The sequence below is a fragment of the Zalophus californianus genome, chromosome 8 (assembly GCF_009762305.2).
Source record: "Zalophus californianus isolate mZalCal1 chromosome 8, mZalCal1.pri.v2, whole genome shotgun sequence".
Lineage (NCBI taxonomy): Eukaryota > Metazoa > Chordata > Mammalia > Carnivora > Otariidae > Zalophus > Zalophus californianus.
Genome location: NC_045602.1, coordinates 114,120,172 through 114,145,848, shown reverse-complemented (window position 1 = coordinate 114,145,848; position 25,677 = coordinate 114,120,172). Strand labels below are relative to the sequence as shown.

Below are 25,677 nucleotides of genomic sequence, written 5' to 3'. Positions count from 1 at the left end.
CCTCGGGTCCTGTGGCCCTGGGCATCTGTGTAGTGGAGCAGAAATGGAGGTCCCATCTCTCCTGTGGACAAGCCAGGAGAGTGAAGGCTGAAGGCCTGCCCCTCCTCTGTGCGGACCCCTCTGCAGCAGCATGGAGCTGCGCTGGACTCTGCACTTCACTGACTCCCCATGGAGTTTTTTGTGAGGCTGCAGACATGCCAGCCACCCAGGGCAGGGCTTGCAAGGACTTCTCACCTAGCCTTCTTGAGTCCACCCCACCTCCCCCTGTGTGGGACCCAGGGCCAGAAGGTGTGCTCCCAGTGCTCTCTGCCCCATGGCCCGCTAGCCAGCTTTGCGTACTGCTGGGATCCCTGCCAAGGCCAGGAGAGCCAGGGCCGCCTGGGCTGGGCCCTCTCTGGGAATTGCACCTGTACCCTCAGTGGTCAGGTGGTGAGTAGGGCCTCTGCCCCTGCTGCAGGCCACCCTCACCAGAGCACCCAGACCAGGAAGGCTCTCCTTGAGCGCTGGAGAAATGATTTCTCTGCCCAACAGCAGGTGAGCTCCATAGAGTGAAGTGGGGCTGTTCCTATGGTATCAACTTTCCTCCTTTCCCAGCAGACATGACACTCCTCCCCCAGGTCCTCAGCTCATCTCTTCGAGGTCTGACCTGGGATGCCGCACCTTGCGGCACCTCAGCCGACCTCATCTGTTTGCCCAGCTCAGCCACAGCCCCACTCTTTGCCCGGCGGGCACCCTGCCCACTTGGCCCTTTACTCCTGCCTCCATCAGCCCTTCAGTAGGGCCCAACCCTTCCAACCCTGAAGGCCTGAGAGGGACATGCCACCCCTAAGACTTCCGGGCAGGTTGGGCTGGGAATGAAGATGTCTCTGTGTGTGGCAGGAAAGCCCCCATCCCGGAGCCCTGAGACCCAAGGAGGACCGGCTGCATGCCCTCCCATCCACCAGCTCCAATCAGAGAGCAAGGTTTGCCCTTGTCCCTGACCTCCAGAGGAAGGCAATCAGACAGGGAATTTGGAAGGGAGATAACTCATCAAGGAGCCTGCCTGCTCCGCAGAGCATCAAATCAGCTGAGAAATAACAATTGTGTCACCAAAATTTAACTCTGTCTTTGCAGCCGGCCACCAAGCAGGGGTGGCCCCCAAGCTCCACACACCAACTGAGCTGAGGGCACAGCCTGAGCTGGTCCTCTGAGAGCCTGGCCACAGCCCTGGAACCCTGCCTCGCCCCCCCCCCCCCCCGCCCCCATCTACTCCTCCCTACCCTACTCCACCTCCTGACCACCACAGAGGTGGCACAGGGCACTCATGCATCCCGAAGGAGCAGACCTGGTGCTGTCCTGGAGAGCAGTCCCCTCCCTCTGTGGGCTGACCAGAGCCCTCGGCCAACTTTCCCCCGCTGGGCTGCAGCGACGATGGTGGAATGCTGGGGTGATGCTGCCCCTTAGTGGAGAGGAGCGGGAGGGCCCCGGCGCTGGGAAATGTGCGGAAACCAGCACCTGGGCAGCTCCCCCCCTCAGCCAGGGAACCCGGGCCTAAGAGGCCGCCAAACCAGGGCCAGTGCGTTTCCCAAAACCCAGAGCAAGAGGAGACGGCTGGGCTTCTGGGCCCACACCCTCTCCTCCATTCCCCTGCCCAGCCTGTTTCTTGTATTCCCTCCCATCTACTTCACCTCCCTTCCCACCTCCCGGGCTGGAGAGGCCCCCTGGAGGCAGTTAAGGTGTGGTGTGACCTGGAGCATGGGCTTTAGTCTGCCACTGCCTCTAACAAGCTGTGTGGCCTTAGGCAAGTAGGTCTGCCTCTCTGGGCCTAGTGACCTCACCTGGAACATGGGGGTCCTTAACGGCGTGTCCAGTTTGAAAAATCTGATCCTTTGTCATCAGATTTCACAGCTCTCTCTAAAATGTTCTTGATCTGTGAGTTATCGCAGGAAGAGCTTGTAGAACCTTGGGTTCTGTTCATAGGCCCAGAGCTGGTAGATTCATAAGTGGATCTGTTTATCCATCTTTAAGAATGGGAATTGTTTCACCCTCCCCTAGAGCAATGTTTATAAACTCATTTTTCAGAAGCAACAATAAAATGCTCTGAGAGGAGTATTCCTTTTTTTTTTAAAAAAGATTTTATTTATTTATTGAGAGAGAGAGAAAGAATGGTAGAGAGCATGAGAGAGAGGAAGGTCAGAGGGAGAAGCAGACCCCCCGCTGAGCAGAGAGCCCGATGCGGGACCCGATCCCGGGACTCCGGGATCATGACCTGAGCCGAAGGCAGTCGCTTAACCAACTGAGCCACCCAGGCGCCCCGTGGAGTATTCCCTATTAAAACGTAGGTTAGGGCACCTGGGTGGCTTAGTCGTTCAGCATCTGCCTTCAGCTCAGGTCATGATCCCAGGGTCCTGGGATCGAGCCCCGCATCAGACTCCCTGCTCCGCAGGAGGCCTGCTTCTCCCTCTCCCACTCCCCCTGCTTGTGTTCCCTCTCTCTCTGTGTCTCTCTCTGTCAAATAAATAAATAAAATCTTTTAAAAATAAATAAATAAATAAATAAATAAATAAATAAAACGTAGGTTAGATAATGTTTAAATGTTTTTGCTTTCTCAATTTCTAACTCCTTTATTCAAAATTTAAAAAAAAATGGTTTTCCATAAGAGTACTAACTCATTTCCATGGCTAAGAATTGAGGACACCTGCTCCTTGCTCCTCGAATCCCTTCCCTTTCTGCAAGGACCAAGCACCTGCCACCAAAGCACAGACCTTGGTGACCTGGTGACCAGGCGGCCTCCCCCTGGGCCCATATAATGAGCAAACCTCCTCTGTCCCCAGATTGCAGAGACCTATGCCTTCCTTCCACGAGAGGCCGTGACCCGGTTCCTGATGAGCTGCACAGAGTGTCAGAAGAGGATGCACTTTAACTCCAATGGCCTGGAGCCCAAAGGTAGGGGAGGAGGCGGGTGTGCTGGTGGCTTGGGGGAGGCTGTGCAGGGAAAGGCCCTCCCACCAGCAAGGCCTGCCCTTTGCTGGCACAGACAGAAAAGTGCATGGCCAGCGGTTGTCACAATTCCCAGAGGCCAGTGTGGGTCCATGCCCAGAGAGCCTCATTTTTGTCGTTTTTTTAACCGTAAAAAAAAAGTCAGGGTTCCTTGAAAAGCCCATGGTACATTCCTACCTTCCTTCAAGATCCTCTTCTCCCACTGACGTTCCTGATGGAAACTATCACCTCGCCCTCTTCCCTAAGCTCCTTAATTCTTGCCGCCCAGGCCTCACCCTGAGCAGTGCCCTCGTGGGTCTGGTCTCACGGCCCTGTCTGTGAGCTCTCTGGAGACAGGAGCACGATGCCTCTTGCCACATGCGCCTTTTTACCCTAGAGCTCCCCATCTACCGGTAGTAGGTCCTCCCTAAGTGTTCGTTCCCTCCCCGCAAACATCCAGGAAATCTGTGGGGATTACTTAGAATTTAAATGCCCGGAGCACTTGTGACCAGCCGAGGTGGGTCCCTGGGACTGATGTCCATGCTTTCCAGCTCTGCCCTGCCCACTGAGATGCAGCAGGGACCCCCACTTCTGTCCCCTCACTACCTCAACCTGAACATCCCCAGAGGCCTCCAGTAGGTCTGGGGCCCACCTCTTCGCAGGCGGCTTTGGCACATCAAGGTGGGCCAGTGCATGTGGCCGGTGCGATTGTAGCTCTACCCTGAGAGATGGTGCCCAGGTGGGCAGTCTGTCAGGGCTTCTAGGCTGCTGCTGGGCATCAGGCCTGGAAGGGTTGCTAAAGTCAGTGGGTGTTTTGCCTGAGCATGGGAACAGACTCAGAATGAAGGGCAAGCCATGTGCTCGGGTGGTACTCCAGGGGCATCCACCATTTCTGGGGAAGGAAAAACCAACAACAAAGCTCAAGTAGATGACAACAAAGAAATTAGAGCATAGGTGTCAAGTGGGTTTTTTTTTTTCCTCCTCATTTTGGTGGTCTCTGATGCCTGTGAGTGACTGACACCAGCTGACTCACCAAATCCCGAAGCCTTCCTGTCCATGGGGTCATTAGGCCATGGCTGCATCTTCGTTGGGTACATTGGGTGGCTTCTAAAGCCTGTGGGACAGGAACAAGTGTGGCTCATACCTCATAAATGCCAGGTTCCTGGTTTAAGAGCAGAGCCCCCAAGGCCACGCCGGCTGGGTTCAAATCCCAGCTCTGCCACATAGCAGCTGTGTCCTGAACACATGATTTCGTCTCTCTGAGCCTCAGTTCCCTCATTTGTGGGTGCAGTTAATCGTGGTACCCACCTCTGTGGGGGGGCCCACGAGAGGTTTGAGAGCTCATCCCCATGCCAGCACGGGGCTAGCGCGCAGGAGGGCTGGGGCTGTTGCAGTGATGCCTCGGAGGAGGCCCCTGGCCCGCCTGGGCTGGCGCTGGCTGAGCGGCTGCAGCCCTGGGCCAAGACAGCATTTGGTACCTGCAAACTGGCCAGGAGGGCTTTCCCTGCCGCCCCCCCCCCCCCGCCCCGCCCCGCCCCGTCAGGGTCTGGGTCCCAGGGGCGTGTGCCCTGCTGGTGGTTGCCTGTCCCTTCCTGTTCGGGCCTAACCGTTTCCATAGCAACTGGCGGAGCCAGCCACTGAAGCGCTGGCCTAGAGGAACAGAGGCTAGGCCAAGAGCGGCCGGGTTCCCGGGCTGCTCTGGGGTGTCTGCAGGCTCCCTGCGTGCTGCTCCTGCGCTCTCTGCCAGTGTGGAGGATGGTTCTCACCTCCCCCACTCCTCAGTGAAGGCAGCAGGGTCCCGGGGGCTGCAGCCCCACTGCTTCTCATCTGTGGGCTTTGGCATGGCCAGGAGGGCGATGCTGAGCTCAGCCGCAGCCTGTGCCTTCTCCGGGCTGCCACCACCATGCCCGCAAGCCCGGGGAGGAGGAGGGAAGAGGAGAGGAGGGAGGTGGAGAAGGAGAAGTGGCGGGGGGGCGGGGGGGGAGAATGTGAGCAGTCACGCCAGGCGGGAGCCTCCGAGAACATCAACCAGCTCTGTGGGCACTGTGCTGGAGCCTGCCTTTCCCGGGGTTTGCTCCAGGCAGGACAGAGAGCAGGTGGCGTAAACCTGCATGGGACACGTCCTTGCTGGCAGCAGGAGGAGTGTGCTTCTCAGTCCGCAGGAGAGCAGCTTCCCACGCAAGGGAAGGAGGAGACACTGAGGGAGTGGGAGACAGTGTGGCCCATAGCAAAGTATGGGGGGGGGGGGTCCAGCCTTCCTGGGTGTGGTGCCTCGATGCTGCTAAGTGCCCCGTGGCAGGCTGGGAATCTCTGTGCTCACAATAGCTTCCAAGATCCTATAAGGGATCTGTCCCAGCTTGCCACTGAGGAAATGAGGCGCAGACGAGTGTCACAGTGAAATCAGTTGTCCAAGCTCCACCGGAAGGCAGGAGAACTTATTTTATCATCAGCAAAATGGGAGGAATGCCTGCCTCTTGCAGCTGAATTAAGGGAGCCCACTCTGGAGGGCACCCGATGCAGCAGGCACGTGGGAAACATCAGCCTATTTCTCCCTACCCTCTGTCTACGGGGTCCAGACACAAGAATGCCAATGTTCAGGGGGCTCCGCAGGGAGACATCTGATCAGTCACCCCACCTAGGTGAGCACCCTGGGTATACAACCTGGATGCTGGGCAAAAGGGAAGGGCTTGGTTTCTGGAAGCTGTTAGTGGAGAGCCTCAGAGTCTAAAAGGCTCCCCTGTCTGCTTAATGGCCAGAGGCATTAGCTGCCTGGACCACCCTGGCCAGCTGGCAGGGTGTCTCTTCTCATGCCCCAGCTACGAGTCTGCAGATCTGATCTCCTCCCGCCATGCTGGCCTCTTGGGATGTGGCCATACTTGCTTGCTCTTTCCTAGGCACCCCTGCCATGCCAGCCCCCACCCCTTCCCTCTCCTGCCCCAGGCCCCAGACTCGGGCCTATGTTCCTGTCCCAGGAAGGTGGGGCAGGAGGGGGGCAAGGAACAGGATGGAGACTTCTCGAGGGGCTGTTGGGAAAATGCCTGGCTTCCTGGCCTCGTGTTAAAAAGAAAGAAAGGAAGCAAAGCAGCCTCCCCTGCTCAGCAGTTTGTCCCTGGCGGAGCATGGGGGCCTGGACAGTCCCTTGCCCTCCCCCAGCGCCAGGAGCACAAACAAAGGAGGCTGCCGAGGATCAGGAAGTCCAAGGATGGGAAATTCCAGGGCCTCCCAGCTCCACGCTCCTTTTCCACCACCCCTGAGTGAGTCCAGGCGTAGAGGGGACAGAGAGTGAGAATCGGGTGTGCCCTCAGACCAGCCCCAGCTCCTGGGGAAAGGGGCCTCTGCAGGCACACTCCGGTTTCCTTTGAGGTGACAAAATATTGTTTGCATGGCCGCAAACTAGGAGTTAGCAGTGGGCAACCCAATTACCTCCTGCAGGGGCCCTTCCTCGGAGACAGAATCGTCCACTCAGGTGGTGGTTCCTTCGCACCAGGCCCAGACTCCTCTGTCTGGTGCCAACCCCCTCTGTGCCTGGCCCCTCCAGATCCTGCCTTCCGGTGGCCCGCCCAGGTGACCCCGTTCCAGCTGCTTCCTTTGCCCCTGCAGTCTTTCCTGTGCTGGCCTGGTTGCTGGCCTGGCCCAGTTTTCGTACTCACTTGCTGTACGACATGGGGGGGTGCCTCATCTGTAAAATGGGGGTACAAATACTAGTACCCACCTCCTGGAGCAGGAGGGTCTGCGTGGAACTCCTAAGGAGTGCTGAGTCGCTGTCAGCTAAGTGATTGAACACTGTTCAGACCCTCTCTCCACAAAGCCGTCTTGAGCTACTCCAGAGCCCTCCAAGCTCTTCCTCCCCTGGGCGCTAATGGACTGGCCATCAGTCCCACCCTGCTGAGTGCAGGGCTTGTGCCCACAGGGATCCCCCACCTTACCCAGACCGAATGCACGCACAGCAGAGCTCCTTAAATACTTGCTGGTCTGCTGATTCATATCCTTGGGAAAGAGGCTTTCCATCACCCTCTGAGCCAGCCCCAGGCCTCGGGTCTCTGTTTCCAAATCTGAACACCACTACAGGCTGGCTGGTCTCGTAGCTCCTCTGGGCCCTCCTGATGCACACATCCTTCAACATCCAGCCCCGCCTGGGTGACTGGCCATTGGCACAGGAAGCCCCGGGTGTCCCTGGACTAAGTTCTTCCATTCTGTAGGTGAAAGCTTGGGAGAACTGCCCCCATGTGCTCCACCTGGAGGAGCAAGACCCACTACCTCCTCCGAAAATTGCCTTGACTGATGCATGCCATTGGAGCCCAGCTGTGGAGGTCAGCACTTGGCTTGGCTAGGGTCGAGACTCAACATCACTGATTATTTCCAAGGCCCCTAAAACCAAGGCTAGCTCTTGGGCAGGTTTCAGTTTTCTGTGTCAAAGAGTGTTGAGACGTTTCTTTGAGAGATCCCTCTGCCTCTCTCACCAGCAGCCGGCTGGATCATGGCGGCCCTGTGACCCTTGCGAACACCTACCTCACCGGTGGTATCAGGTTATTTTTAGCGGCTCAGGCATGGCTGCTCTGTGTGTTGACCACAGCGGGGGCTGGCCTGTCTCAGCAGAGCCCAGGGAAGCCGCTGCTAACCCCTTCATGAGTCCACCTGAGCTTATGCCCAGCCTGGCATGCGTCTCACCTGTGAGCGCATGACTCCACAGAGCTCCCAATGGCCCCTGCTCCTCACCTCTTTCCTACCAAGCCGATCCTCTTGATGTGAGCCACTTATCACCTCCAGAACCGTGGGGCTCCTGACTGCCCCAAACCCTGCCTGCCTTTCTCCTCACCGCGGTCCCACCGCCAGCTCCCTGGCACCTTCCTCACCTGGAATGCCCCCTGCCTGCCATGGTCCTGCCTCCCCGCCAGAACTCTCACTTCTGGAGGCACAGGCGCGAGCATTTCACTGCCCTTGGATCTCTGATGGATTTGTGTGTGTGTGCCCAGGGTGGCCAGGCTCCTCTTCTTGAGCCCTCCCAGCTCGCCTCTGGGCGCTGGAGGTGGTTTCTGAGCTGTGGCCATGCTGGGGGGGGAGGGGAACAGGCCAAGGAAGACCCCTCCTCCCTCCTCCTGAGAGTGCCATCCTAGCCATTGCTTTTTTTTTTCCCCCTAAACCAGGCTGTACCTGGTGTTATTAAAGATACCTTCTCATAAGCGGTCGTGGCAGGCCAGGGGTGTCCATCAGTAAAAAGAACACAGTGGCCGACCTCTATGGATGGCCAAACACAGAGAGTCACCATGACACTCGATGAGGTCTTCCTTTGCAACTCTGACCAGCCATCCTTAGGGCGAGGGCAGCCTTGCCCACGGCTTTTCACCAGACAGCCATGTCTCTGAGGAAATGAAACGGAAATGGCAGAATTCTCTGTCTGAAGACCCAGGATCTGAAAACAGGAACCATGGCTCTTTTGAGTGACACCACCTCAATGCGGTTGCTCAAATGTCTGCCTCACATAGTGCTTCCAACCCTGTCGATCTAGGGGGAGGCAGGTCCTAACATGCCCCTGGGTTTCAAGAGGTCAAGTCTGGGCTGAGGGTGGGGTGGCAAGAAGAGAACCCGAGGACAATGAAACCGATTTTAGTTCCCTCACAGCGCCAGGCATCTGTTAGAAGGCACCAATTTGCAGCCGGACCAGAACCTCTGCCACAGAACAAAGAGGAAATCTCTATTAAAAAAAAAAAAAAATGTTCAGCCCATTTTAAGCCAGTTTCTGAGATATTAGTGACATTTAGTTCTTCCTTGAAGAACACAAAAACTCTGAGTGTGACAACACAGCTTCAAAAAGCAAAACATAGTTCTGCATTTTCATAAAACTTGATTAAAAAATGTTATTCAACCTGTATGGTCCCCAGAAGTAAAGCACCTCAAAAGGACACCCCTAGTCCCCCAGACTCAGTCTACATGGACTCCATTTTCTGTAGGACTGTTTTATCCATATCAACCAGGGGACTCCCTTGTCCCCTTTGGGTAGCTTCACCCCCTTGTTTGCAGGGGCTTTTTTCCTTTATTGTAAATTATTTATAACATAAAACTTGTCATTTTAGTAATTTTAAGTGTACATTCGGTGACATTATTTATATTCACACCGTTGGGCAACCATCACCGCTGTGTGTTTCCCAAAACGTTTTCACCACCCCAAGCAGAAACCATGTACCCATGAGGCAATAACTTCCCATTCCCAAGCCGCAGTCCCTCATAACCTCTATTCGACTTTCTGGCTCAGTGAGTCTGCCTATCCTAGATACTCCATCCAAGTGCAAGCATACAGTGTTTGCCCTTTTGCGTCTGGCTTCTTTCACTCAGCATAGTGTTTTCAAGGTTGCAGGGGCCTTCCTGGCCTGGCCTCTGGCTCCCCCACTGTGGCCCCGGCACCCACTTGCTTTTCAGCCCATCTCTCCAGCATGGCGGTGAGGGTGGATGGCAGGCTTCATCCAGCCCAGAAGTCACTCCTGCTTCTCCTTCTCGCACTGCTCAAATCCCAGCCCTTGAAGAGAACTAGGTACTGGCGGGAGCTTTGGGCCAAAAGCCTGGAGTCTTGGAGGCAGGAAAATGAGGCCAGAGAACTGGGTACCAAGACTCTTCCCCAGGCAGAGGGTGAAGCAGGGTCAAGTGACTAACGGACCGAATGAGACCCCATTTAGGGTGACAGGCCCCAGCAGGTGGCTCCAGGGTTTTGAGATTGGTCATCTGAGGTGTCTGAAGACATCTGAAGAGGAAGCTAGACTGGGGAGAAGGGTGACAGGCTCCCTTTTAATCATGCTCCCCATCTTCCTTGATTTATTCCTGTGCCATTTAAGTCTGTCCCTTGGGGCACCCACAGCGGCAGCTAAGATGCAGAACACAATGGGTGGGTAGTGTTCACTGCAGCAGCCCCTGCAGAAGGCAGCTTAGCCAGAAGTTTTCACTGTCCTGGAACAGTCCTACCCTTTGACCCATGAATTCCATTTTTTGGACTCATCCAAAAAGGACACAATCAGGGGCGCCTGGGTGGGCTCAGTCAGTTAAACGTCCAACTCTTGGTTTCGGCTCAGGTCATGATCTTGGGGTCATGAGATGGAGTCCCATATCAGGCTCTGCATTCAGTGCAGAATCTGTGTGAGATTCTGTCTCCCTCTCCCTCTGCCCTTCCCACCGCTTGCACGAATGCCCGCGCTATACATAAATAAGCAAATAAACAAACAAATAAATAAATAAATAAAATCTTTACAAAAGACACAATCAGAAATACATACCAATATTCATGCACAAAGATGTTCCCTCTAGTACTGTTTTTAATAACCCCCAATAGGAAACAACCTAAGTAGCCAATCATGAGTGAATGACTTAAATAAATTATTGTAAAATAGTACACAGCTATAGAAATGCTATCTGCAAAGAAAAGCAAGATTTTTGATGGTGGGGGAAATGACTATGACGATGTTAAAAAAATTTTTTTTAAGCGGACTACATAATTTTCTGTATGCATTTTAATATCAAGTACATAAGGAAGAGAAATCATAGAAAAGAAAAAACAAACAGAAGCATATGCCAAGCTGCTTAGTGCTGTTATTGCTTTTTTTTTTTTTCTTTACATCTTTCCACACATTGCAAATGCTCTACAAAAAAGAACATGTGTTACTTTGATCTTCAGGACAAGAAAGCCGATAAATGGGAGGACCAGGTCTCCTCTCCCTGTGATTAAGGAGGGACCAGAATTTGGGAGGCAGGTACTGGAGGCCTGGGCCAGACCTGTGAGCCATGTGGTACCTGTCCATGCTTTTGGGGGGACGCTGTGGGGGTGGGAGATGGGGTCAGGTGGTGGCGGCATGTGTGCACCAGGAAGCTGGCTCAGACCGGGGCCGGAAGCATAAATGTCTCTGAGGGCCTGGCAAGTATCATACTCACGTGAAAATGTGCATAGGAAATGGCGGGGACTATGACAAAACGGCGAGCTCCTGTCCCATCTGCAAGAAGGGGCTTCGGCAAAGCTGCAGTGGTTGTTGGCCACATGTTAACGTGGGCCCTGGAATGACCAGAACTTCCGTTTCTCAGAGCCGTTTTTCACCTGTGAACTCTTCCTAAACACTGGCCCCCAACTGCAACCTCTTCTCAGCACCTTTGGTCCACATCCACAGGCCAGCTGTGGCCCGCCAGCTCGCAGGTCCGGCCTCTGCCTTCCTCCTCCTCAGGCTCTGTGTTCTCTGCGTGGGTGACAGGGTGTGGTGTTTGCCAGGGGAACCTGGGCACAGACTCAGAGTGGCTTCCTTTTGTTCTTTCTGCCAGAAAACGAACCTCCCTCTCCCCTGGTCTCCGGGATTATCGATTACAACATGCCCCTTACCTCCACGTACCTGAAGCAGATGAAGTTGCGAGTGATGAACTCCCAGGAACAGGTAAGCCATCCATCTCCCCTCTCCCTGCCTGGAAGCGTCCTAACCGGCCTGGATGTGGTTGGTTCTTTCCAAGACGTGGGGCCACAGCATGTGTAAACACACTGGAAATCAAAGAGGCCCTTATCTGGTGATCTGGGCCTTGCTGTCCAGGCCGAGGGGAAGGAAAGAATGTGTTCCTAGTTAGGGGGTCTGCTGGGCAGACCGCCCTGCCTGGTCTTCAGTGAAACCCAGGAAGTTCATGCTTCGTAGAACTTTCCCCAAGGGCATGAGCAAGGGAGGGGTTGTGCATGAGCTGTAGACCTTGGCTCTTCAGGTGTTCTCTCTGCTTTGCTCTTTGTCTGCAACGTCGCTCACCTCCTTTCCCCAGGGAGGTGAGAGAGGGGCCCTGGGTGCTCGCCTGTGGCCTCTGTCACTCTGGGGGCCCAGAGAGGCCAGAAGGTTGGGCCTCAGAGGGTGGCCCGCGTGAGAGAAGGCCCTGGGGCCCCCTCTGGCTGTGCAAGACTCCCCAGCTGTAGATTGCCAAGTGCTCTCAGGCACCACGGAAACAGGCTATGAAAAGAAAACCACTCTTGCCTACCTCCCCCCACAGTCTACCTTCTAGCCCTTTGCAAAGCAAGCAGCATGACTGTCCTTCAAGGAAGGACTAGGTGAATGCCACCCCCTCGCTCCACCACCACCTAAAACCAGGGTCATAATTTCTCACCTCTGGCTTCAAATTTTCTCATCTGTTGTGACATATGAACCTACCATATCTTTGAGGCCTACCTAGGGGAATAGGTCTCCCCTCTCCCCCAACTAAAAGTCTGACTTCCAGCTCTGGGGGCATGCTGTCCCACATACTGCTGGTCTCCTTGACAACCCGAGCATGCGTACACAGAGTGGGTGCTGGTACCACAGCCAGCTCCGAGGTGATGTAACAGGACGTGTTCAGGTAGCATCTGGGGCTGTGGCACCCAGTTCGAGGATTTGAGCTGGCTGGCTTGACCATGCCACGTTCTGCCCTCCCCTAAGGGAGGAGGGATGGTGTGTCCTCCAATCTCCATGCCCTAGCCCCTAAATGTTGAAGGAAGTAAGCTTTGTTCTGGGTGATAGAGTTGTTTGTGTCTCTGTGTCTCCTACATCTTCTCACCTGAGGTGGTCTATTCTGTGATGGTTACACCCCTAAGAAATGTCACGTGATCCAAAATAATGTTAGTGGGGAAAATGGTGTGGGGGTTTCTAACTCACAACAGTAAAATTGTTTCTGTGCAGGAATGTCAGTAATAAAGGTGGGGTTTTGTTACTAGTTATAAACTCTAAACACCACTGTGCATGTTCAGCAGGAGATCTCGGACTCCCGTTCAAGAGTAATTTCTTTTCCTGTAACGATCTGCACTGTCATGAGCACCTGGCTTCTCACACATTCTTATCACCGTTCTCATCTGTCACCGTGAAGAGCAGAGCCACCTGAACAGCTGGTAGCACAGCCTCACGGCTCTTTCCTTCCTACGAAGTGGTGCTAGATCCAGATCACCACCGGAACCAGTAGTGGTCAGTGTAGCCCATGTTGTGATCCCTCATTACTGGATCCTGTTGTAATTTGTCCTGTTATACAAATTCTTACTGTCTGTGGGGAATTAAATCTATTGGTTAGGTACATTGGCAAGGACTCAATCATTCAACCAATATTTATGGAGCCCTACTCCATGAGCCAGGCTCTAGGGAGGAGCAAGTCTTAGGAACTACTGTTATTAGTTCTTATGATTTGGGGGAAACAGACACTAATGAAAAAAAAAAAATCACACACCAGTGCCCAGCTCAGAGCAGGTCGCAATAAACAGCGGGGGGAAAGCTGAGTCAGTCATCACAGTGCACCTGTGACGAGGGCTGTGCGTGAGGACACATGGTGCTGTGAGTACTCTTAGATGGGCATGACAGGTGAATCAAAGCAGGGCTTTGCTTCAGAAAGGGATGCATGAGCTGAGATGGAGGTCTGAAGGGAAGAGCTCCAGGCCAAGGAAACAGCTTGTGCAAAGGCCCTGTGGCTCGAGGGAGGACAGCACCCATGAGAATCTGAGAGGCTGATATGGCTGGTGCAGAGAGTGTGAGGCATTCTGTTGCTGAAGAAAAAGGGAGAAGACACACATGCTGGGCAAAGAAGCACTCGATGGGTATCTGAATGAACCGAAGTTCATGAAACAAGATGGTTGAATTACCCTGCTGAGGTTTGGGCTACTCACAAAGGAAAGGCAGATTGTGGGAAGGTGTTTTTCCCCAGGGTACTCTGAGAGTCCAGCTGGGGCTGATGTTGAGAGTAGGTGTCTCAGAGTCGACTGTATCTTCCTCGCCTTCATTCGTAGTTTCCCAGGTGGGGGTCTTCGGACAGTATCCAGTGTTCTCCCTTGTGCTGCAGGAGATCAAAGGTGTAGACCTTCCTTGCACACACCGGGCAGGAGAAACAACATCACACCTAGCACATGTGGTCTTTCATCTGCCAGGCTCCAGGACTTGCCACATAGCCCTGAGCTGTCTAGGCCTCAGTCTCTCAGGCAGTCCCTGTTCTATAGCTGGGCACATGGCAAAACAAGCAATCCCAGTGCTCACCAGATTATTTCTCTGCAGGAGCAAGGAAGGGCCAAGGACCCAGAGGTCTCTGATTCTTCATCTTTGAGTTGGAATGAAAAATACATATATTTGAATTGGTAGCTTCTCTGCTGCAGAGAGGTCAGAGTTGGGCTCCCCTTGGGGTCAGTCAATGGGCTGCTATACAAATGCAGCTGGGGGCCCGGCTCTGCCACTGTCAAGTCCCATGTGCTGACAAGGCTCTGAAAGTGGCTTCATTCCCTGAAGCATCCCTCTGACCCCCAATGCTGACAGAGGGCACCTACCGTGTTTGCAAATCACTCGTGCAGGCCGTATGGAAAATCAACCCAGTTCTAAAGGAACAGGAGCTGGGATACATGATATTTTATTAATGCCAAACAAAGCTCTACATCTAAAAACTCTGGGTGAGAAAAATCCCGATAATTCGCTTTTTCCAGGATGAGATATCTAGGAGACAAGTAGTAAGGCAAATAGAACATTTTCCCCTCACTTTGCTTGGAGCAGGCAATGAACAGGTGGTGGAGTTTACGTGTGAACTGGACAGAACCAAGTTACTTGTTGTCCAGTTGCATCAGATTAATATGCGGGGAAATGGGCCCTTCTCCACAGAGGATATTAGGTAATATAAAAATCTAATAATATTCACACAAAGAAAAAAGATTCTTCTTGAGGGCTGATTCAATGCAGCAAATATTTATGGTGTCCTCCATATGCAAGACATTGGGGGTTCAGACTCCAGCCTCCCAGGATCTCCTCCCTAAGACACAGAGCCCAGGAGCTAATATCTCAGTGGCCACACTGAGCTGAAAATAGGGGAGTGTAGTGCCCTATAAACTCTTTTATTTCCCCTTACTTGGGAAAATTCTTATAAAGACATAAAACGGAAATCACATTTAGTTCTACCGAGGAACGTACCAGGAATACATTTTCTTGGGGGCAGGATAGGAAGACTTCATGAGACGTGGACTGCCTTGGAAAATGCTCTGTAGCGTTCTCGGATAAAATGAGGTCCCAGGGAGGGGGGCCGCACTCACAGGGTAAGAGGCGGGCCTCGATGTTCTTTACAGTGGCCCAGCTGGCAAATCCCCTTTTAGGGCTGTGGGCCCTAAAGATACACCAAAGAGTAGCGCTAGGGTCTCTTCTCCACGCAGCCACCGGATTTCTTTTCTGCGTAACTTGGTTTTCTCTTCTTTTAATTACATAGGTAACACCTGGCCACAATAGCCAAAAGCAAAAGCATGGTGATAAAAATCGCCACCATCCCACCACTCAGGTCACTGTGAATATTTTGGGGTCCAGCCTTCCAGACTATTGAATAGAAAGAGGATTAGCCTCTACAAACAACCTGCTTTGCTTTTCCAGTGCTCATTTTCCATTTTATCAGAGCCTCTTTATCCTCTGGGCCTAGATGTTTCTACCTACCAAATAAGCTGGTTTTATAATTTTCTTGTCATTCACTCTCTCCTTCACCCCCATATCTACCCATCCATCCACCCGCCCATCCATCCATCCATCCACCCATCCACTCACCCACCCATCCATCCATCCATCCATCCACCCAACCATCCACCCACCCACCCACCCATCCACCCACCCACCCATCCATCCACCCACCCACCCACCCACCCACACATCCACCCACCCACCCATCCACCCACACACCCATCCACCCATCCACCCACCCATCCATCCACCCACACACCCACCCACCCACCCATCCACCCACACACCCACCCACACACCCACCCACCCACCCACCCACCCATCCATCCACCCATCCATCCATCCATCCACCCACACACCCACCCACCCATCCACCCACCCATCCATCCACCCACACACCCACCCACCCACCCATCCACCCACACACCCACCCACACACCCACCCACCCACCCACCCACCCATCCATCCACCCACCCACCCATCCATCCACCCACCCATCCATCCACCCACCCATCCACCCACCCACCCACCCATCCACCCACCCACCCATCCACCCACCCACCCACCCACCCATCCATCCATCCACCCACCCATCCACCCACCCATCACCCACCCACCCACCCACCCACCCACACACCCACCCACCCACCCATCCACCCACCCACCCATCACCCACCCACCCACCCACCAACCCACACACCCACCCATCCACCCATCCATCCACCCACCCATCCATCCACCCACCCATCACCCACCCACCCACCCACCCACCCATCCACCCACCCACCCACCCATCACCCATCCACCCACCCATCACCCATCCACCCACCCACCCACCCATCCACCCACCCATCCATCCACCCACACACCCACCCACCCACCCATCCACCCATCCACCCACCCACCCATCCATCCACCCACCCATCCACCCACCCATCACCCACCCACCCACCCACCCACCCAAACACCCACCCACCCACCCATCCACCCACCCACCCACCCACCCATCACCCACCCACCCATCCACCCATCCATCCACCCACCCATCACCCACCCACCCACCCACCCACCCACCCACCACCCATCCACCCACCCACCCACCCATCCATCCACCCACCCACCCACCCACCCATCCACCCACCCATCCACCCATCCACCCATCCACCCACCCACCCATCCACCCATCCATCCACCCATCCACCCATCCACCCACCCATCCACCCATCCACCCACCCACCCATCCACCCACACACCCACCCACCCACCCACCCACCCACCCACCCATCCACCCACCCATCACCCACCCACCCACCCACCCATCCACCCACCCACCCACCCACACACCCATCCACCCACCCACCCACCCACCCATCCACCCACCCACCCACCCACCCATCCACCCATCCACCCACCCATCACCCATCCACCCACCCATCACCAATCCACCCACCCACCCACCCATCCATCCACCCACCCATCCACCCACCCATCACCCACCCACCCACCCACCCATCCATCACCCACCCACCCACCCACCCATCCACCCACCCACCCACCCATCCACCCATCCACCCACCCACCCACCCACCCATCCACCCATCCACGCACCCACCCATCCACCCACCCATCCACCCATCCACCCATCCACCCATCCACCCACCCATCCACCCACCCACCCATCCACCCACCCACCCATCCACCCACCCATCCACCCATCCACCCACCCATCCATCCACCCACCCATCCACCCATCCACCCATCCACCCACCCATCCACCCATCCACCCATCCATCCATCCACCCACCCATCCACCCATCCATCCATCCATCCATTGCTCACTGTAGCCAGGCATAGCTGCAGGTGCTAAGGAGATAGTGGTGAACAGAAGAGAGTCTATGCCCTGCTAACTCTCACAGTTCAGTGAGAGAGACAAGGAAAACCAAAATCAACACTCTGGGGTTTTAGAGGAGGAACAGAGGAAGGACAAGGGAGTGAGCTGGGTGGGTGCTCTTGTAAGGCACTGGATTATTATTAATTAGGCTCCTGTTCTGGGGCACCTGGGTGACTCATTTGGTTAAACGTCTGACTCTTGGTTTTGGCTCAGGTCATGATCTCAGAGTTGTGGGCCCCTGCACTGGGTGTAGAGCCTGCTTAAGATTCTCTCTCTCCCTCTCCCTCTGCCCTCCCCCACCTTCCCTCTCTAAAATAAATAAATAAAATTAGGCACCTATTCTGGGTGGAGCACTTTACCCTTTACCCCTTGCCTTCACAGCTCTGCAGGGTCCCCTTATTATCCTCATTTGGCAGATCCCGTAGCTGTGGCTCAGAAAGGTTCAGCACTTGCTCAAGGTCACACAACCACTGACATGAATGAAACTCAGATCTCTCCCATCCCTGAACCTGTGCACCTGCCAGGGCCCCAAGCCCAGCTTCTCTCCACACTTACTGAAACAGATGTGCCGCCCGTGGGGTTGGTGGAGGGAAAATGTCCTTGGCAGAGATGCTGACAGAGCACGTCAGGGTTTTGTTTGGCCTGGGAACTGGGGTCTGCCTCAAATACGTGATGCTTAAGGAAATACCGCAAGAAGAATTTGGCCCTGGGGGGGGGCGGGGCTGGGGTTGGGAGGGAGGTCACCTCTACCTTGCAAATGCTCAGTGATCTGCAGGGGTACACATACAATTTGATATGCATATTATGGGTGATGGTATCCTGATCTTCCCTGAGATCCCTATGTTTGAACTGAGACCCTAATGTAGAAATCATATCCAGATCTGGAAGGAGAGAGACAGATTGTACTCCTGCCCCGGACACAAACTTCCATTTTATAGATATGGAGGCTGAGACCCCTGGATCAGCTCTTTTTTGGTTCCCACACCCCCTCGATTCCTTTGCTCTGCCCAGAGTGGGAAGGCTGTCAGCACCTCCTTCAGCCTCCCCTTTCTCCAGTTCCTGAAGCAGCGCTAATGTCCTGCTAATGGTTTTAATGGTTCTCCCAGCAGCGTGTGAAGCGGAGCTGCTCCATTGTTTAAGCCCCAGTGACGGGGGGGGGGGGGGGGGGGGGGGGGGGGGGGGGGGGCTTTTACTTGTCTCCATTAACCTCTGCCTCTCTCTCCCCTGCCTCTCTCCTGGCCCAGAGTTTTGCTTGGGTCCTAGAGGGTCAGAGAGGAGGGGGAGGATTCCCCTTCCCCTCTCCCCAGCACACACGTGGGGCCTGCAAGGTCCACAGCCCCGGCCCCCCAGGCCCCTGGCATCTCCAGAGCTCCGGCCCTCACGCTCCTTGCAGCCAGCCAGCATGGAGCAGCCCTTTCTTAGCCAGGATGCCAGCCCACCCCCTAAGCAAAGACCCTCAAGGCGGGCTGAGGGTACCAATTCCACTGCCTCCCAGCTGTGTGACTTGGAGCGAATTGCTTCACTCCCGGTGCTTTATTACTTGGGAGTAATAATAATACACCTAACTCACAGCATTATTCCAAGAGTTAAATGATGCAAAGCAAGCTCAGGACTTAGCGCGGCGCCTGGCACATAAGCGAGAAGCACAGGGGGAAATCTCGGTGACCTCTGCTGCAATTATGCACCTGGTATCTAAACAGACACAGTGAATGACCTTGTCCAGGAGACCAGGACCATAAAGATGAATAAGAGTATAATTGTTCTCAGGGAGCTTTTCTTAGTAGTTGGGACCGCAGTCATGGAGCTGTGACCCAGACAGAAAACAAAGGCAAGAAGGGGCCAGGAACCCGCCAGGCGGTTCAGGGGACATTTGCTTATTTTAAAACCCCCCTGGGCAAAGAGGGCCCAGGTGAGGGGAGTTGAGAGGTGACAGCTCTAGGAGGCTTAGCCAGTTTGAAGAAAGGAGGAGGAAGAAGAAAAGCGAACGACAAGAGGTGCAGAGCATGGGCCTTCCTTGTAGTGAGGCTGCATGAGAGCCCTTTCCTCAGCCAGCATTGAGGAGCTGGGCAAGGATTTGGGCAGGAAATGAACACAGTCCACGTGTGGAACTTTCTCAGGTTCCAATCTCCGTAAGTGTAGGAGGATATAAGCCCACTCCAAAAAGCTCTCCACATTCACTTTTTTTTTTAATTGTGATAAAATATTTGTAACATAAAATTTGCCACTTTCACCATTTTTTAAAGTTTATTTGTATTTTTTAGTAATCTCTACACCCAACATGGGGCTCAAACTCATAACCCTGAGATCAAGAGTCGTGTGCTCTTCAGACTGAGCCAGTCAGGCACGCTGCCATTTTAACCTTTTTTTTTTTTAGAAGATTTTATTTATTTATTTGAGAGAGAGAGAGAGAAAGAGAGAGAAAGGGACAGCACAAGCAGGGGAAGGGGCAGAGGGAGAGGGAGAAGCAGGCTCCCCCTTGAGCAGGGTGCCCCACATGGTACTCAATCCCAGGACCCAAGGGTCGTGACCTGAGCTGAAGGCAGATGCTTAACAAACTGAGCCACCCAGGCGCCCCCATTTTAACCATTTTAAAGTAGACCATTCAGTGGCATGAAGTACATTCACAATGTTGAGCAACCATCACCACTATCTCCAAAATTTTTCCATCACCCCAAACAGAAACTCTGCAACCATTAGGCAGTAACTCCCATTCTCTCCTCCTCCAGCCCCTGGTAGCCACTGTTTTTTCTGTCTCTATAAATGTGACTATCTAGGTACCTACATAAGTGGAATCACATATTTGTCCCTCTGTATCTGGTTCACTCAGTGTAATGTGTCCAGAGTCCACTCATGTTGTAGCAGGTGTTAGAATCTCAGTCCTTTTTATGGCTCAATAATATTCCATCACTTGCTAGACCACATTTTTTTTAAAAGATTTTATTTATTTATTTGAGAGAGAGAGAATGAGAGATAGAGAGCACGAGACGGAAGAAGGTCAGAGGGAGAAGCAGACTCCCTGCTGAGCAGGGAGCCCCATGTGGGACTCGATCCCAGGACTCCAGGATCATGATCTGAGCCGAAGGCAGTCACTTAACCAACTGAGCCACCCAGGCGCCCTAGACCACATTTTATTTAGCCCTTCACCCTTTGATGGACATTCGGGTTGTTTCCACTTTTTGGCTAACTGCATTCACTTTTTAATCTTTTGGACCAGGTTGCAGAACGGGGAAGAATTAAAGCAGGGCTCTGTTCCTTCCCTCTCTAAGTCCTTGCCCCACTTTGTGGCTTTCTTTTCTCATGAACATTCTCAGCCTCCGAAGGACCCCAAGAAATGGGTAGACCCAGGGGCGCCTGGGTGGCTCAGTCGTTAAGCATCTGCCTTTGGCTCAGGTCATGATCCCAGGGTCCTGGGATCAAGCCCTGCATTGGGCTCCCTGCTCCGCGGGAAGCCTGCTTCTCCCTCTCCCACTCCCTCTGCTTGTGTTCCCTCTCTAGCTGTGTCTCTCTCTGTCAAATAAATAAAATCTTTAAAAAAAAAAAAAAGAAATGGGTAGACCCAAAGAAGAAGTGAGAGCCTGTCACTTAACCTAAACAGTGCCTGATTCACAGGGCTCTTACCTGTGGAGAACCCATGAGCACTGACTCTGATACACAGATTGAAGAGCTTGATAACAATAATGATCCCCAAGGCACCTGGCTGGCTCAGTCCAAATAGCGTGTGACTCTTGATTTTGGGGTTGTGAGTTTGAGCCCCCCGTTGGGTGTAGTGATTACTTTAAAAAATAAAATCTTTTTTTTTAAAGATTTTATTTATTTATTTGACAGAGAGAGAGAGAGCACAAGTAGGCAGAGTGGCAGGCAGAGGGAGAGGGAGAAGCAGGCTCTCTGCCGAGCAGGGAGCCAGACTTGGGGCTCCATCCCAGGACCCCAGGATCATGACCTGAGCCAAAGGCAGACGCTTAACTGACTGATCCACCCAGGCGCCCCTAAAATCTTCAAAACAAAACAAAAAAATAATGATCTCCTCCTTCCCCTTCCTCAGGCTGCACTGCAGCCCAGGCAAGATGTGAATTCAGAGGAGAAATAGCAGAAGGGAAACGTTTCCATGTCCCCTGTTGTGGCTTGGTGTATGTAACCTTTGATGGTCTATTAAGGAAGCAGAGGTTCTGATGTATTTCTTTAAAATTAAACAGTAATCTCCATGGAATAGAAATAGAATTTAGAACTTTTAAACCCCTAGAAAAAAAACAAAAGAAACAAAGAAAACCTGATCAATGCAGCAAGAGTAATTAAATGAGGGAATAAAAGAAGAAGCAACCAAAAAGAGATATCACAAATAAGCTAACAGGAACAAGACCAAATACCAGTAAATCACAGTAAATGTAAATGGGTTAAATACCACTGCAAAGAGTAAAAAAAACCTCCAATGAGGGTTTTTTAATGGCAAAATCCATTTGGTATTTATAAAAGACATTTTTTTTTAATGACACAAAAATAAAGACAAAAAGAAGAGAAAGAGAAGGCAGTGCTGCTACTATCAAACAAGTAAATGTTCAAGGCAAAAAAGCACTAAATAGGGCAAAGTGAGATATTTTATGTTGATCAAAGGCTGTTTCCCAGTAAGATTTCAGAGCCTCTTGACCTTGGAGGTCTGCCCTTGGGGGAGGTTGAGGAGGTGGTTGGTGCTGTGGAACATAAGTGGCACCTTTAGGCTTCACCATGAGAGGCAGCATCCTTCTTCCATGGCCCCTTCATCAATTTCTTCACCTTTGTAATTTGTGCTACTGTGTTGTTATAGCCACTTCTGTAGACCAGTATCTTCAAACTTTGAGCATCTCTGTTTTTGCTCTTGGAAATGTGCATGGAGTAGTATATGGAGTGGACCCTGTGGAACTTGTGAGAATGTGGGTCTTCTGCCTTGGCTACCTGGAGTTTAGTCCTCTCCCCACTGGGTTCATCCACCAAGGCATGCTGGGACCACTTTCTCAGTTCCAAGGTTCCTTCTTTTCTCCCAACTCCTGGCCTTCCTGGTTTCCTTCTCTTGTTCCATCTCTTGCCTCCTGCCTCTCAGACACCCTCAACAGGCCTCTAGGATCAGCCCACCATTACTTGTTATGTTGTTGAACTGAGCGTGCACAGCTTGCCTCCATGAGAGCCCAAAAAGGACCTGAAATGGCCCTGGCTCCATTTTCAAGATCTGAGAGGCTATAGCCCAAACCTCTTTCTGTCTCAGTAAATCCCTGGCACCGTGGAAGGTTTGTGCTGCAGTGAGAAAAACAAAAAGCAACTAAAATACTGACCTTGACCAAGGCTGCTGTTTGGATTTTTCCAGGCAAAGAATGATCGTTGGAGGATTTCTGCTGTGAGATGATGTGCAGGTGGAGCAGTTGCTCTCAGATTCTGCCCTGTGCCCCTCAGCCCTTCCCCCATAACTCCAAGGTGATTCATGCTCAGAGACAGCATCTCAAGTGGCCCTTTATCTTTGTTGTTGTTGTTGTTGATTTGTATTCATTTTTATTTTTATCAATAGACTACATATTTTAAAAATCATATAGAAAAACAGCACACACTGCCCTGGCCTCCCCACTTTAATTTCTTTTTTCCAGAGACAGCCTCTTCTTTCTTTCTTTTTTTTTTTTGATTTTATTTATTTATTTGACAGAGAGACAACAGCAAGAGAGGGAACACAAGCAGGGGGAGTGGGAGAGGGAGAAGCAGGCTCCCCGCGGAGCAGGGAGCCCGATGCGGGACTCGAACCCAGGACCCTGGGATCGTGACCTGAGCCGAAGGCAGACGCTTAACGACTGAGCCACCCAGGCGCCCCGACAGCCTTTTTTCTTATCTTTTAGCTCTCTTTTCTGGTTTTAACTTTTATTTCTAAATAACATATGCTTATGCTGCTAGTTCTTGATTTTTAAATTTGGGCTGTTTTGGTTGATGTTGTTTAATTTCTTGCTGTAGGGGATAAGTATTTATACTATCCACCCTTAAATAAATACATTATTTCCCCTTCCTCCATCCCTCAATATTATCCATACCTCTCTATTTGGATAAATCATTTCATTATCTATAGTATTATGACTGTGTATATATTATTCATAGCTGAGCCAATTAGCATACTATGATTACGTTTCCTTTCTTTTGATTCTCCAGAGTTAGCCATTGCCTCTTTTTTCCCCAAACTTAGCCCTTTATCTTTTGATCTTGCTTATGATGTGTGTTTTGTCATTTTTACTTTTATGTCTTCAATTTCTTTTTTTTTTTCTTTTATGGCTTCTGCATTTCAGTCTTTATAAAGCTAAATGATTCCACTCTACCTCCATGTTCTCTTTTAGTACTTTCATTTATTTAAAAAGATGTCTTTATTTATTTGAGAGAGAGAGAGACTGTGAGAGCCGGTGGGGGGGAGGGGCAGAAGGAGAGGGAGAAAGAGAATCTTAAGCAGTCTCCTGAGCAGGGACCCTGATACAGGGCTCGATCTCATGACCCTGAGATCATGACCTGAGCCAAAATCAAGGGTCGTATGCTTAACCGACTGAGCCACCCAGGTACCCCCAATGTTTTCACTTTTTAAAATAGACTACTTTTTAGAAAAGTTTTAGATTTACAGAAAATTTGAGAAGATAATACAGAATTCCCACGTGACCCACTCTCCCCCCCAACACAGTTTCCCATATTAACATCTTATGTGGTTGTGATACATTTGTTATAATCAATGAAACAATATCGACACATTACTGTTTAACTAAAGTCCGTAGTTTATTTAGATTTCCTTAGTTTTCACCTAATTTCCTTTTTTCTGTTCCACAATCCGATTGGCGATAACCACATTACGTTTAGTTGTCATGTCTCCTCAAGCTCCTCTCGTCTGTGACTGTTCTGCTTTTACTTGTTTTTGATGACCTTGACAGTTTTGAAACATACTGGTCAGGTATTTTGTAGAATTCTGGGATTTGTCTGATGTTTTTCTTTTTCTTTTTTCTTTCTTTTCTTTTTATTTTTTTAAAGATTTTATTTATTTATTTTGAGAAAGAGAGAGAGCATGAGCGAGGGGGAGGGGCAGAGAGAGAGGGAGAGGCAGACTCTTTTTAATGATTGATTTGAATTTCACTCTTTTTTCTTTTTCTTTTTAAGATTTACTTATTTTGGGGGCGCCTGGGTGGCTCGGTCGGTTGAGCATCTGCCTTCAGCTCAGGTCATGATCTCGGGGTCCTGGGATCCAGCCCCTGCATCTCTCTCTCCCTCTGCCTCTCCCCTGGCTTGTGCTCTCTTGGTCACTCTCTCTCAAATAAATAAATAAAATCTTTAAAAAAAAAAGAGTTCCTTATTTTTATTTGAGAAAGAGAGTGAGCGAGCAGGGTGGGGAGGAACAGAGGGAGAGAGAATCCTAAGCAGACTCTGCACTGAGCGCAGAGCCTGATGCGAGGCTCTATCTCACAACCTGAGCCCAAACCAAGAATAGGCACTTAACCCACTGTGCCACCTAGATGCCCCTTGTCTGATATTTTTCTCAAATAAAACGAGTTATGGAAGACCCCAGACATAGAGTTCCATCCTTGCCACATCGTATCAAAAGTACATACTGTCAATATGATTCATGACTGTTGGCGTTGGCCTTGGTTCACACCTGGCTGAGATAATGTTTGTCAGGTTTCAGAACTGTAAAGCTACTCTTCCCCCCACCCCATACTATACACTTTGGCAGGACATTGCTCTGTGCAGCCCACACCTAAGGAGTGGGGGTTATAATTTCCCTACTTGAAGACAAGGTTTCTACATATATTATTTGGAATTCTTTTGCATGGGAGATTTGCCTCTCCTTCCTCATTTATACATTTATTTAATCTTTTGATAATTTATTTATATGGCTATTTATTTTACACTTTGGGTTATAATCGATACTACTTTATTTCTTTTGATGCTGAAACTGGTTCCAGCTTTGGCCACTGGGAGCTCTTACAGTTGGTTCCTGTGGTCTTTGGACATACCCCGATTGAGGGGCTTGGGGGTTTGTTTTTTGTAGGATTTCATTTTGTATTGTTTTGTTTTAGTGTTTCTTTACTTTCTGGCACTATAAGATGCTCCAGGCTCACCTTGGATATTTCCTGCCCTAATGCTAGAATCAGCCATATCTCAAAGGAGCTCTGATTCCTTTTATTGAAGAATCATATTAAAAACCACGATCTGGGTGGTAAGTGTGCTTCTTGTGAATGGGGTGTCCTTCCTTTTAGACCCTTTAAGCTGAAAAAGCAAAAACTAAGCACGTTTTTATTTTTCAATTAATCTCTGATCCATTTGGAGCTTATCCTGGTGTATTCTGAGATGTGGATCCTGCTTTAACCTCTGTGTCAGCATCGTTTATTAAAGAATCTATTTTCTCCCCCATTGATGTGAGATGCCAC

At 51.6% G+C, this 25,677-nt stretch overlaps 1 protein-coding gene across 6 annotated transcripts in view; it reads left to right on the top strand.

The window, feature by feature from the left end:
- Positions 1 to 25,677, top strand: part of NOL4L (nucleolar protein 4 like) — a 129,526-nt gene that overhangs the window by 53,359 nt on the left and 50,490 nt on the right. For 5 of the 6 annotated variants that reach the window (XR_003524422.2, XR_003524423.1, XM_027620471.2 and 2 more), the window contains 2 exons: positions 2,814 to 2,925; positions 11,248 to 11,357. Coding sequence is in view for 4 of the 6 variants with exons in the window: in XM_027620471.2 (XP_027476272.1) it covers positions 2,814 to 2,925; positions 11,248 to 11,357 (222 nt within the window). In the remaining 2 variants the exon portion in view is untranslated. Of the gene's footprint in view, positions 1 to 2,813; positions 2,926 to 7,179; positions 7,269 to 11,247; positions 11,358 to 25,677 lie in introns of those variants that run through there. The other variant, XM_027620474.2, reaches the window with a different exon arrangement.